Below are 13,029 nucleotides of genomic sequence, written 5' to 3' on the forward strand. Positions count from 1 at the left end.
TAATGTACTGTTCAGTATGTTATATCTGAGCTACTTCACTTGTATATTTGTGTTCTAGACAATTAGCAATCTGTGGTCCATCCAAAACCCTAAACCTATTTCCTTGATGTGTAATGTCTTATCTTCACTTGCATTCTATGTCCTCAATCTATTATCATGATTACAACCTAAATGTTTTAATCATTTATCACTATTTTGCCTTTAAAACTCAAACTTTTCCTTAACAGTTTACTCCAAATCTACCGATTTCCCAATTTTGTTTTGTAGAGTCCTTGGAGATGGATGGAAGTCACAAGGATCCTAACCTCTATCCTGCTGCAGCTCTACTTTAAAAAGTTTTACAAATAGGGTCTGACCTGTGGTGGTGCAGTGGATAGAGGGCTGACGTGGAACACTGAGGTCATAGGTTCAAAATCCTGGGCTTGCCCTGTCAAACCACATATGAGAAACAACTACAAGTTGATGCTTCTTGCTCCTCCCCACTGCCTTTTTCTCTCTCTAAAGTCAATAAAATCTTTTTAAAAAGTTTTACAAATTCGTCTTGTGAAAATTTGAAGAAGTTTCACTGCTTTAAAACTCACTTTAAAAACCATTGCCCTAACATACTGATCCTCTTAGTGGTCTTCAACCTTGACTGCACATTAATCAAATCACCTGCAAAGCATTTAAGAACCCCAGGAATCTCACATCAGTATATCAAATTCTCTACTGATGGGAGCAGAGCATCAGTACTTTAATGTGCAGCCAAGGCTGAGAATCACTGTTCTATCGAACTTCTTATTTACCAACCACATCTACTCTGACTCACTGGATCACTCCATCTTCTTCGAGCTTATTGGCCATTTCCCAGCATCAAACAAATCCTTACCAATCCTAGAATCCATGGTTAAACCGTATACCAATATTCTTAAAGCCATAGTTTGTATTTCTGCCATACCACCTTACTGAATATTGATTGGTGCTAGTAAAACTTTGCAGTTTTCATTTTCTTTCAGGCCTTCAATAACTTCTTTCAATCCCCTTAATTTACTTCCATCTTCTTTCAGGTCTCAGAAGAAGGCCTAATATTAGCACCTATACTCACCAGATCCCCTGTTAGGAACTCAGTCTATTAATGATGATCCCCTTCCCACCTTCCTTCTCAGCTTATAATTAGTTTCAACTCTCTTCATCCTTAAAAATCCCTTAACCCCGAATCATCCTTTAGCTTACTTCTGTTTCATCACTTTCTTTTTTTTAATAGTCAAACTTCAACAGATGGCTCTACTTCCTTAACTCTTTTAGCTCCTCAACCCACAGCCATCCCCCTCTACCTCCTACTTGTCTGCTGAAACTAAAGCAGACATATTTGTCAGTGTTTTTATACTTGACCTCTCTATCATTTACTAATGTTGTCTAGTCCTTTTAAAAATCTTTCGCCTCTCTCTTCACTTCTGAAAAATTGCTCGTGTTTTTCCTTCCTTTCCAACTTTTCTTCTCAGTGCATGCACGTGTGTGCGCGCACGCACACACACACACACAACATACTGCTCACAAAAATTAAGGGATATTTCAAAATGAATATGAAGTGATAAAATATCCTCTAAAAGACACCTCTCTGCTAAAATCTAGGTCTGTGTATACAACAAATTGTCCACTAGATACCTTTATGTAAAAATTCAACCGGCACCCCAAACAAAACCATTTCCAACACTGCTCTCCTCATTTTCCCTCCCAAGCCTCTGAACTTTTTCATATTCTTGATCTAGTTTGGGAAGCTTGGAGTATTGCAACAGTCTCACAATTTGTCTCTCTGCTCCTATGTTAACCTCCCTAAAATCAATCTAATACAACAGAGGTCAGCAAACTTCTCTGTAAGGGGCCAGCAAAAAATACTTTTGGCTTTAGGGGCCACAAATCTCTGTTGCAACCAATCAATACAACAGTGTTTGCACAAAAACAGCCATAATAATACATAAACAAACAGCCTGGAGATGTCTCAAATAAAATATTATTTATAAAAACAGGTGGCAGGTATGGGCCATAATTCGTCAACTCCTGTAAAATACTACTGTCAGTGTTTGTTTTTTTTTTGGACAGAGACAGAGAGAGTCAGAGAGAGGGATAGATAAGGACAGACAGGAACGGAGAGAGATGAGAAGCATCAATTTATTTTTTTTCGTTGTGGAACTTTAGTTGTTCATTGATTGCTTTCTTATATACACCCTGAGTGGGGGCTACAGCAGACAGAGTAACCCCTTGCTCAAGCCAGCGACCTTGGGTCCAAACTAGTGAGCTTTGCTCAAACCAGATGAGCCCACACTCAAGCTGCCGACCTCGAGGTCTCAAACCAGGGTCCTCCGCATCCCAGTCTGATGCTCTGTCCACTGCGCCACTGCCTAGTCAGACTCAAAGTGTTCTTAATACTAGTTTTATCATGTATATCCCCTCCTTAAAACCCTTCCATAAACTGGGTTCCTCTAAGCTACCTCTGTATATTGAATGTACTTTTCTTTTTATACTCAAAGGTTATTTGTTTACTTCTTTTCCTTACATCAGATAGTAAACTCTGAATGTAGAAGCAATGTAGCTTTAAAAAAATGTTATTCAGTTCACTATGAACCAAAAACTGTACAAAGGATTTTATACATATTACCTTATTTAATACTCAAAATGACCCTATAAGGGAACAAAATGTTATTATCTCCATTTTACAAATAAGAATAGAGACACAGTCACTCAGCTATTAAATGAGTTAAAATTCAATATCATGTCTGCCAGACTCCAAAGTGAAATGTCTTATTCGAATATATGAATCTGACGATGTATGAAGTAAAATATTCAAAAGAACTTATCAAAATAACTTATAGAGGTATAAAAAATACCATCACATATAATCTTAGTAATTATGTATATGGAGTTATTTTTAAACTAAAAATAAAGTTTGCAGTAATATACAAGGCAAGGCAAACAACTACAAAGTAAAATATAGCCTCTTTTATTATTTCTACCCAAGGTCTCAAATCATGCCTTGAGAGAACGCAAACAACCATATCGTCCTGAAGAAGATTCATTTTACCTTCTGTTACTGGCTGGAGTTTAGAAGATCGTTCTGAGTCAGGAGAATGTAGAGGTTCAGGTTCTTTCAGACTTTCCAAATGCATAAAGGGATCATAATCTACAGATGCCAAGTCAGAGAGGCTTATTGGAAAATACCTTGGATTGCTAAAACACTGAGCTCCATAAACACATCCATGCAATACCTGAAAAAACGGAAAAAACAACCAAGTTTTGCTTTTCAGTAAAAATAAATAAATAAAATTAAAAGAAGAAAAAAGTCCACTGATAAATATAAGAGCTTGACAAGATATTTAACTGTTTAAAACTTAGCTCTTCAATCAAGGTAAAATTTAATACCTCTGAAGAACGAGTAAAATTTAACTAATGAGTCTCATATTTAACAAAGATTTGACCTCTTTCATAATTTGGCAATAAGACAATGCATTATAGGAATTACTTTTTAATAATCTTTTGGTACTGTAAAATAAATTTATGCTCTTATAAAATACCTCGCTATAAATAAAAATACTAAGAAATGTTATTTCTTTAGGGTTTTTTTTTTTTTTTACAGAAACAGAGAGAGAGTCAGAGAGAGGGATAGTTAGGGACAGACAGACAGGAATGGAGAGAGATGAGAAGCATCAATCATCAGTTTTTCGTTGCAACACCTTAGTTGTTCATTGATTTCTTTCTCATATGTGCCTTGACCGTGGGGCTACAGCAGACTGAGTAACCCCTTGCTCAAGCTAGTGACCTTGGGTTCAAGCTGGCAAGCTTTGCTCAAACCAGATGAGCCCACACTCAATCTGGCAACCTTGGGGTCTCGAATCTGGGTCCTCTGTATCCCAGTCTGATGCTCTATCCACTGTACCACCGCCTGGTCAAGTTATTTCTTTAGGTTTTATAAACCCTTGGTTACCAAATAAACAATAAAGCAACAAACCTACCTTATAAATGCAACTGAGGACAGATTTTTCTATTTTGTCATTTTCTGTTCCTGCAGAATGCACTGGTTGGAGCAGTGTCTTTAGAGGTAAGGCCATGATCCAGTCCAGAAGACACAGAAGTAAAGATACCACCAACTGCACCACCAACAACAAAGATAATTATTATTGCAAACTCCTAAAGAACTTAATAATTAACAGAAATTCATCAAATTATTTTTTGCTTACCAAATTTATTTCAGGAACTATCAAGCCTAAATTCCAACATTAATATTTACCTAGACCTTACATTTAACATGTTTCATATGAACATTACTGTGGGTTTCTACCTTATATTTCAGTGCAAGAACAATGAAACCTTAAGATAATAAAAACAGAAATGTTAAATTTTTTAATTAAAGAAATATACTGAGCTTAAAAGAAAATTGTTAGCTATACTTATTTAATTGCTCAAGGAATGGATACAAATGAAAGGTTTTAGTCCATACATACTACAATCACTTCCACATTCCTCTTCTGATTTAACAACACCTCACTTAGCATCCTGCTAGAAAGACCTAACTATCTTAACCACTTTTTGAAACTTTTTTTTTATTTATCTTTCCATTGGATACTTTTAAACTAATGGATGTTATAAACAAAACACTTTTATCCAAAATGTGAAGTATAATAGCAGTACCTATGTGGTCCATTTTATTGAATAAAGAATCATACTAGTGCCATAAGAGTGTCAATCAACTAGCAGTAAGGAATCTGTTGATCTTTAGACTGGAAGACTAATTCTCCAACTCAAGGAGTATGCTGGTCTGTATTTCTCAACATATCCTCCAATAGAACAATAAAGAACAGAAAGAGGGGCTGAAAAAGGTGGAGGAGGGTACAGGTTGGGTAAGTGGTGATGGAGGGGACGGAGACTTGACTTGGAGTGGTGAGCACACAATACAGTGTACAGGATTTGTGTTGTAGAATTGTGTACCTGAAACCTGTATAATTTTGTTAACCAGTGTCACCCCAATAAGTTCAATTAAAAAAAAGAACAGAAAGAACCAATAAAACATCACAAAACCCATATTCTCCCTTTAACCAGAAAACAGAACATCCAAACTTCAAATTATGTATAAGTAGAAAACATACAGCTAATCCCAGTAAACTTTTTCCCATTCACCCCATAGCAAGCTTTCATGAAGAGCAATGGGCACTTCGGGAAACACTGCAAGAAAAAAGGGAACTAGGCACAAACCTACAAAGCACCCCAACAGAAAAAGTCCACCCTGAGCATGAAAACTGCAGTGCTGGCCACAGCCCATTAACAGCAAACGAGGACGAAGCTTTAAGAGTACTAAAAAAGAACTGCAGGGCCCTGGTCGGTTGGCTCAGTGGTAGAGCGTCGGCCTAGCGTGCGGAGGACCTGGGTTCGATTCCCGGCCAGGGCACACTGGAGAAGCGCCCATTTGCTTCTCCACCCCTCCACCGCGCTTTCCTCTCTGTCTCTCTCTTCCCCTCCCGCAGCCAAGGCTCCATTGGAGCAAAGATGGCCCGGGCGCTGGGGATGGCTCCTTGGCCTCTGCCCCAGGCGCTAGAGTGGCTCTGGTCGCAATATGGCGACGCCCAGGATGGGCAGAGCATCACCCCCTGGTGGGCAGAGCATCGCCCCTGGTGGGCGTGCCGGGTGGATCCCGGTCGGGCGCATGCGGGAGTCTGTCTGACTGTCTCTCCCCGTTTCCAGCTTCAGAAAAATGAAAAAAAAAGAACTGCAGGGCCAACATGATTCCTGATGGATCTAAGTCCACCTGAAAAATAGAATTGCCCTGTTGAACTTAACTGACTGAGAATCAGAATAGTGGACTGAAACTAGAAATTATTATTAGGGCAGAATGAGGACAGACAATGCCAGAAGTAAAAAGAAAAGTAAGCCCTGGCCGGTTGGCTCAGCGGTAGAGCGTCGGCCTAGCGTGCGGAGGACCCGGGTTCGATTCCCGGCCAGGGCACACAGGAGAAGCGCCCATTTGCTTCTCCACCCCTCCGCCGCGCTTTCCTCTCTGTCTCTCTCTTCCCCTCCCGCAGCCAAGGCTCCATTGGAGCAAAGATGGCCCGGGCGCTGGGGATGGCTCTGTGGCCTCTGCCTCAGGCGCTAGAGTGGCTCTGGTCGCAACATGGCGACACCCAGGATGGGCAGAGCATCGCCCCCTGGTGGGCAGAGCATCGCCCCTGGTGGGCGTGCCGGGTGGATCCCGGTGGGGCGCATGCGGGAGTCTGTCTGACTGTCTTTCCCTGTTTCCAGCTTCAGAAAAATGGAAAAAAAAAAGGAAAAAAAAAAAAAAAGAAAAGTAAAATTAGATGAATGACAGAAGAAACACATAAAATTGTTAGAAGCAGAAGAGATGCAAAAGTAAAAGGTGTTGAAAGCTGGGTTAGAATGCTGAACGCAAGTTTTCATCGACTATCACGCAGAGATAAAAAGAACTATTACAATAGTCAGTGTATGTAGAAAGAAGAGAAAAAAAAGAGGATAAATAAGAGTTTCAAGAAATAAAAGGGAAATTCAAATCCAGACTAGGAATACCGAATGACCAACAAGGAAGTACATTATCTGACCAGGAAAAAAGGGAAAGTGGAAATAGCACAATGAAAATATTGGTACGTGAAGACACATGCACCCCCATGCTCACCACAGCATTATTAGTCCATACATACTACAATCCACAGCATTATTCACAGAGGCCAAGACATGGAAACAACCAAAGTGTCCCTGGATAGAGGACTGGATAAAGAAGATATGGTACATATAAAGAATGGAATGTTACTCAAGTCATAAGAAATAATGACAGTGTCATTTACGAAAACATGGATGGACCTTAAGAACATTATACTGAGTGAAATAAGTAAATCAGAAAAAGTTAAGAACTATATGATTTCACACATAGGTGGGATGTAAAACTGAGATTCATGGACATAGACAAAAGTTAAGTGGTTGACCAAGAAAAAAGAGCAGGGGGGAGGGGAGTAAAGAGGGACAAATATATATCCCACATAGATGGGATCTTGATTTCATAATATTTATACATGGAGAGAATGTCCTCGTATGTTCTTTATAATCCCGAGATTCAAAAATTTTATCAAATGACCATAATTAACTTAAAATTTGGATGACAACATAACTTGTTATACTTAAATAATAGAAAGATATATTTCACATTATAAATAATATTAAATACAAGATAAATTACCATGTATTTAACTTTACAATTTCAAAATATATTTTACTACATAACCACACTAATAGTAAAGAAAATTTAAATTACCCTCTTGTCCATTTCATAAGATGAAGCTTCTGTACTTGGCAAAAGATGGGTAATAGTGGCTATCAGGATCTATAATAAAAAAAAAAAGAAAAAAGAAAAAAACACACAAATATGTTAAACTAATGGTATACTCTAAAACTTAAATGTTAATGCTAAAATGATATAAAATCTATTGTAACATTAACACCGTTATTTCAAAATAATTTTTAATATGTACGCATTTCAAGTATACTTAACCATTTATAAATCCTCATATATAAAATCAACATTGTATATGCTGTCAACTATAAAATGGATTTCTCACAAACTCAACTCATGAATCAATGTGTAAACACAAGATATGTTCTAGTAGAAAATTAAAATATATATAGATAAGCAAAAAGAAAATCATCCACAATTCTGTCACTCAAAAAAATCTACCCTGCTCAACATATTAGGTATAGAAGGAATGTACCTTAACATAAATAAAGGCCATAAATGACAATCCCATAGTTAACATCATATTTAATGGTGAAAATTTAAAAGCCTATCATCTAAGGTCAGGAATAAGGCAAGAATGTCCACAACTGCCATTTCTATTTAACATAGTACTAGAAGTCCTACCATAGCAATTGGGTAAATAAATAGCATCCAAACCTGAAAAGAAGTAGTGAAATGATTTCTTTCTGCAGATGACATGATATTATATATCGGAATCTCTAAACACTGCACCAAAGAAATTGCTACAACTATAAATGTATTCAGTAAAATTGTAGGATACAAAATCAATGTAAAAATTCAACTGCATTTCTACATATAAGCAACAATCAGAAAGAGAAATTAAGAAAGATATCCCCATTTATAATTTCACTGAAATCAATAAAATATTTAGAAATAAATTTAATCAAGTGGGTGAAAGACCTGCACACTGAAATCTATAAAACACTGATGAAGGAAATTGGAGAAGACACAATTCCCCCTTATACACAAGTCTAACACTCCAAGACCCCCAGTGGATACCTAAAACCTCAGAGAGGATCAAACCCTATATGTACTATGTTTTTTCCTAACATACATACCTATAATAAAGTTTCATTTATAAATTAGGCACAGTAAGAGATTAATAGTAATAATAAAAGAATAATTATAACACTATACTATAATAAAAGTTATGTGAATGTGGTCTCTCAGCAAACTAGTATAAATTTCCTTTTCCTTCACAATTTCATGGAGAGAAGATTCATTCTCACTGTGGATTTTAGCAGCAACAGCAACTTCCACCGTTTCATTTAAAGAAAGCACTTTACAGCTTCTCTTCAGCCTATCTGAATTGCCAGTAGCACTACTCTTACACTTTGCAGCCATTATAAAGTAAAATAAGGTTTACTGAACATAAACAATGGAAGATCTGGTAATTCAGATGGCTACTATGTGACTAATGGGAGGTAGTATATATAGTGTGGATATTCTGAACAAAGGGATGACTCACATCCCAGGCAGGACCAAGAGGGACAAAGTGAAATTTCATCACACTACTCAGAACAGCATGCAATTTATAACTATTGTTCATATTTGAAATTTTCCATTTAATATTTCAGATTGCATTTAACCGTAATTAAAACTGCAGAAAGCAAAACTATGGAAAAGGGAGGACAAATGGAAAGCTATTCCATGTTCTAGATCGGAAGAATTAATATTGTCCAATTGTTCATTATCACCTACAGCAATCTACAAATTCAATGAAACCTAAAATTCTAATGGCATTTTTCTCAGATACAGAAAAAATTATTTTAAAATTTGTATGGAACCACAAAAAGCAATGAAGAGCTAAAGCCCTCTTGAGAAAGAAGAACAAAGCTGGAAGCATCACATTTCCTGGTTTCTTAAGTTACATTATAAAGCTATATAAATAACAAGATATTGACATAAACACAGGCACATAGAAGAGATCAGAACAGAGCCTATATATACACCCACACTTATATGGTCAACTAATCTTTGACAAGGACAGGAAGAACACACAGTGGGAAAAGGATCATCTTTTTGATCAACGATGGGAAAAATAAATAGCTGCATACAGAAGGAACAAAACTGCAACCCTTACGCTTCTCAAAAAATTAACTCTAAATGAATCAGAGACACAGTTTAAGACCTGAAACCATGAAACAAGAAAAATGATTCTTGGCATTGGTCTTAATTTCTTGGCTAAGACACAAAAAGCACAGGCAAAAGTTAAAATCAACAGGTGAGTGACTACAACAAACTAAAGAACTTCAGCAAAGCAAAGGAAACCATAAATGTTAAAGGTAACTGATGAAAAAACAGGAGAAAATATCTGCAAACAAAGTATCTAAATAAAGGTTAGTAGCCAAAATCTATAAGGAACTCATAATATTAATAGCAAAAAAGCAAATAATCCAATTTAAAAATAGGCAAAGAACCTAAATAAAAATTTTCCCAAAGAACATATTCAAATTGTTACCAGCTATATGAAAAGTACTCAATATCAATAATCGTCAGGGAAATGTAAATCAGAATCACAATGAGATATCACTTTACATCTGTTAGAATGCCTATTTTCGAAAAGACAAGAGATAATATAGTTGGCAAGGATGTGGAGGAAAGGGAAGCCTAATATATTTTTGGTGGAAATAGAGTATAGCCATTATGAAAAACAGTATGGCAAAAATTAAAAACAGTACTACAAGATTATCTAGCAATCCCACTCCTGAGTATGTATCTGATGAAAATGAAATCAGTATCCCAAAGAGAGCTATGCATACACATGCCCATCACAACATTATTCACAATAGGCCAGATATAGAAACAATGTCCTTCAATGCATAAAGAAAATGTGGTGTGTATATTTATACACAATGGAATATTATTAAGCCACTAAAAAAAAGGGGGGGGGGGGTGGGGGGAATCCTGCCATTTGTGACAACATGAATGAACCTGGAGGGCATTACTCTAAGTGTAATAAGCCAGACAGAGAAAGAAAGATAAATATTGTAGGCCCTGGCCGGTTTGCTCAGTGGTAGAGCGTCGGCCTGGCGTGCAGAGGTCCCGGGTTCGATTCCCGGCCAGGGCACACAGGAGAAGCACCCATCTGCTTCTCCACCCCTCCCCCTCTCCTTCCTCTCTGTCTCTCTCTTCCCCTCCCGCAGTCGAAGCTCCATTGGAGCAAAGATGGCCTGGGCGCTGGGGATGGCTCCTTGGCCTCTGCCCCAGGCGCTGGAGTGGCTCTGGTTGCAACAGAGGGACGCCCAAGAGGGGCAGAGCATCGCCCCCTGGTGGGCAGAGCATCGCCCCTGGTGGGTGTGCCGTGTAGATCCCGGTTGGGCGCATGCGGGAGTCTGCCTGACTGTCTCTCCCCGTTTCCAGCTTCAGAAAAATACAAAAAAAAAAAAAAAAAAAAAGATAAATATTGTATGTTATCATTTATATGTGGAATCAAAAAAAATAAAATAAGCTGAAACAGAGAACAAGCAGAGGAAAGAAAACTAATGAATCAAAATAATGTCCTGATAGGCAACTGGAGGGATGGTATGCTTTCTTAACATGAGAGGGAATGAAGCCAAATGCATATTCATAAAGACAATGGCAATTGTATATTTGCAGGCAGCATTTAAAAGCAAGAACACAATCTCCTAACACAATACACAAAGGTACTGTCATGAACTTTGATACCCAAAAATGCACTGTGAGTTGCCATCATTCACCTATGCAAAATTTGAAGAAAAATGATTAAATAATGTTGTATTTCAAGGCACCCAAATCTAAAAATCTTGAACAAAGTCACTGTAAGAAATAAATAAGAAATTACTTACTTGAATAATTTTCAAGGGAGAATCAGGCTGGTAAATCTGAAGTCTAGGTACATAATGAACCAGCATGTGAAGCATGTTACAAGCTACATGGGCTACTGTTTTATTAGTAAACTGTAATAATAACAAAAGAAAAAAAACACATAAAAATTTCTTCCTGAACTATTATGCATCAATTCATTCACTGCTGAAAAAAATGTAAATTCTATGTTTCCTTGTCATTCTATGTATATTTATAATGTGTTTATTAAACTATTATTAAGAAGATAAATATGTAGCTACAAAATAAAAAAAGAAATCACAACCCATTCCAAAGACACAATTAATTTTATTTTTCCCTTGTAATGTTTGTCCTCATTTAAGTTTTACTCCATTTTCTCTTACCTGGATTTCTGCAGCAGCCTCTAATCTTTCTATCAGTCTTCTCCCCATTCTAATCTATCATACATAATATTGTACTTCCAAATTAATCTTCTCAAGAATGCCTCTGATGCTGACATTCTCTATGCTTAAAATTCTTAAATGACTCCCTAATGGCACAAAGTCGAACTTTTATGCTTATCTCTCTATAACCAAATCCTACCCACTTTTCAAGCCCTAATTAAATGTCTTCTCTTGCCAAAGTCTTCTCTGGTACCTAAGGCAAAGTGATCTCTACTTTCTCTGAACTCAATTGCAGTTAATATGCACCACTTGTTTGGTTCTCTCAGCTTTTTATATCTTATTAATTATTTTATTCTTTTTCAGCCATCATATTAATCTCTTGAAACTAGTATTTACAATTCTTTTCCTTCTGGTATCCCTTCCTCTGCCTAACAAAGCACCTCAAACTAGTATATGTTCAGAAATAGCTGTCAAATAAGTAGTATTTGTATTCTGTATGTTTAGAGTCCTATACAGATAGTGTGTTACAAAGTTTTATTAGGTTATTTCCAAGCAAATCTTATTCTGGTCACAAAGAGGGCATTTAACTTGAATGATAAAACCAACAAGTTGAGCAGCTCAAGAATTCAGAAGTAATAAAGATCAAACAGTAGGTTACAAAAATACTGATTAAGAAAAAATAAACAACCCTAGACATATTAAATGGTTTCCTTTTTAGGAGTCATCCATATGTATCCTAGGGACAAAGCCAAATAAAAAGATTGAGATAAAACAGGTCATTACTAAGACAACTTACATTTTAGATTAAGACCAATCTTAATGAAAAAGTCAGGGTCAAAATATATTGTAATAATAAATTAATAAAAACATTTATTAAATGTTTTAAATCTGTAAGGGTAAAAGATATAATTAACATTTGGGGAAAAATAAGCATGATTCTATACCAGGGGTCTCAAACTCAACTCAGCATGTGGGCCGCAGAGCAAGATCACAAGATCACAGCCGTTTGGCGGGCCGCACTAGGTCTACAAAAGGCAACTGTTACGCAACACTTTTCTCACTGCAGTTGAAAACAAAAAAAAATCAGTACAACAAGCACAATCGTACATGCAGTTTACTCAGTGTCACAAAACGACCAGAAACTGTAGTTCGCATCACAACTGCTGTTAACTAAGCTAATATCTAGCTAGGATGCTAGAGAAATGAAAAATACAAGTAGGCCCCTAGGCTTACTTAATTTTACCCAAAATATTTTGAACTTCGTGGATTAGTCTGCGGGCCGCACAAAATTGTTCGGCGGGCCGCATGCAGCCCGCGGGCCGCGAGTTTGAGACCCCTGTTCTATACTATCATAATATATTCCACTAAACAGTTTGTTCATTTGTTTGTTTATTTATTTTTACCTTTAAGGAAACACAAATTACATTCAGAGCTTCCTTGATTTGAGGGTGATGAGAATCATGGACTAGTTCTTCACAAATCCAAATACCTAAACTGCAAAGTGCTACACATCTGCAAAAAAGGGAACCAATAATGAGAGAAATAAAAGTGTAT

General features: G+C 37.0%; 1 protein-coding gene across 5 annotated transcripts in view; it reads right to left on the reverse strand.

Annotated features, from left to right (window-relative positions):
• Window positions 1-13,029, reverse strand: part of RALGAPA1 (Ral GTPase activating protein catalytic subunit alpha 1) — a 262,025-nt gene that overhangs the window by 95,073 nt on the left and 153,923 nt on the right. For all 5 annotated transcript variants that reach the window (XM_066343584.1, XM_066343586.1, XM_066343587.1 and 2 more), the window contains 5 exons: window positions 12,879-12,987; window positions 11,095-11,205; window positions 7,286-7,354; window positions 3,987-4,121; window positions 3,059-3,242 (listed from right to left, as the gene is read on the reverse strand). In XM_066343584.1, the coding sequence (XP_066199681.1) occupies window positions 3,059-3,242; window positions 3,987-4,121; window positions 7,286-7,354; window positions 11,095-11,205; window positions 12,879-12,987 (608 nt within the window). The remainder of the gene's footprint in view (window positions 1-3,058; window positions 3,243-3,986; window positions 4,122-7,285; window positions 7,355-11,094; window positions 11,206-12,878; window positions 12,988-13,029) is intronic.

Source organism: Saccopteryx leptura, chromosome 6, assembly GCF_036850995.1.
Source record: "Saccopteryx leptura isolate mSacLep1 chromosome 6, mSacLep1_pri_phased_curated, whole genome shotgun sequence".
In the NCBI taxonomy this organism is placed as follows: Eukaryota; Metazoa; Chordata; class Mammalia; order Chiroptera; family Emballonuridae; genus Saccopteryx; species Saccopteryx leptura.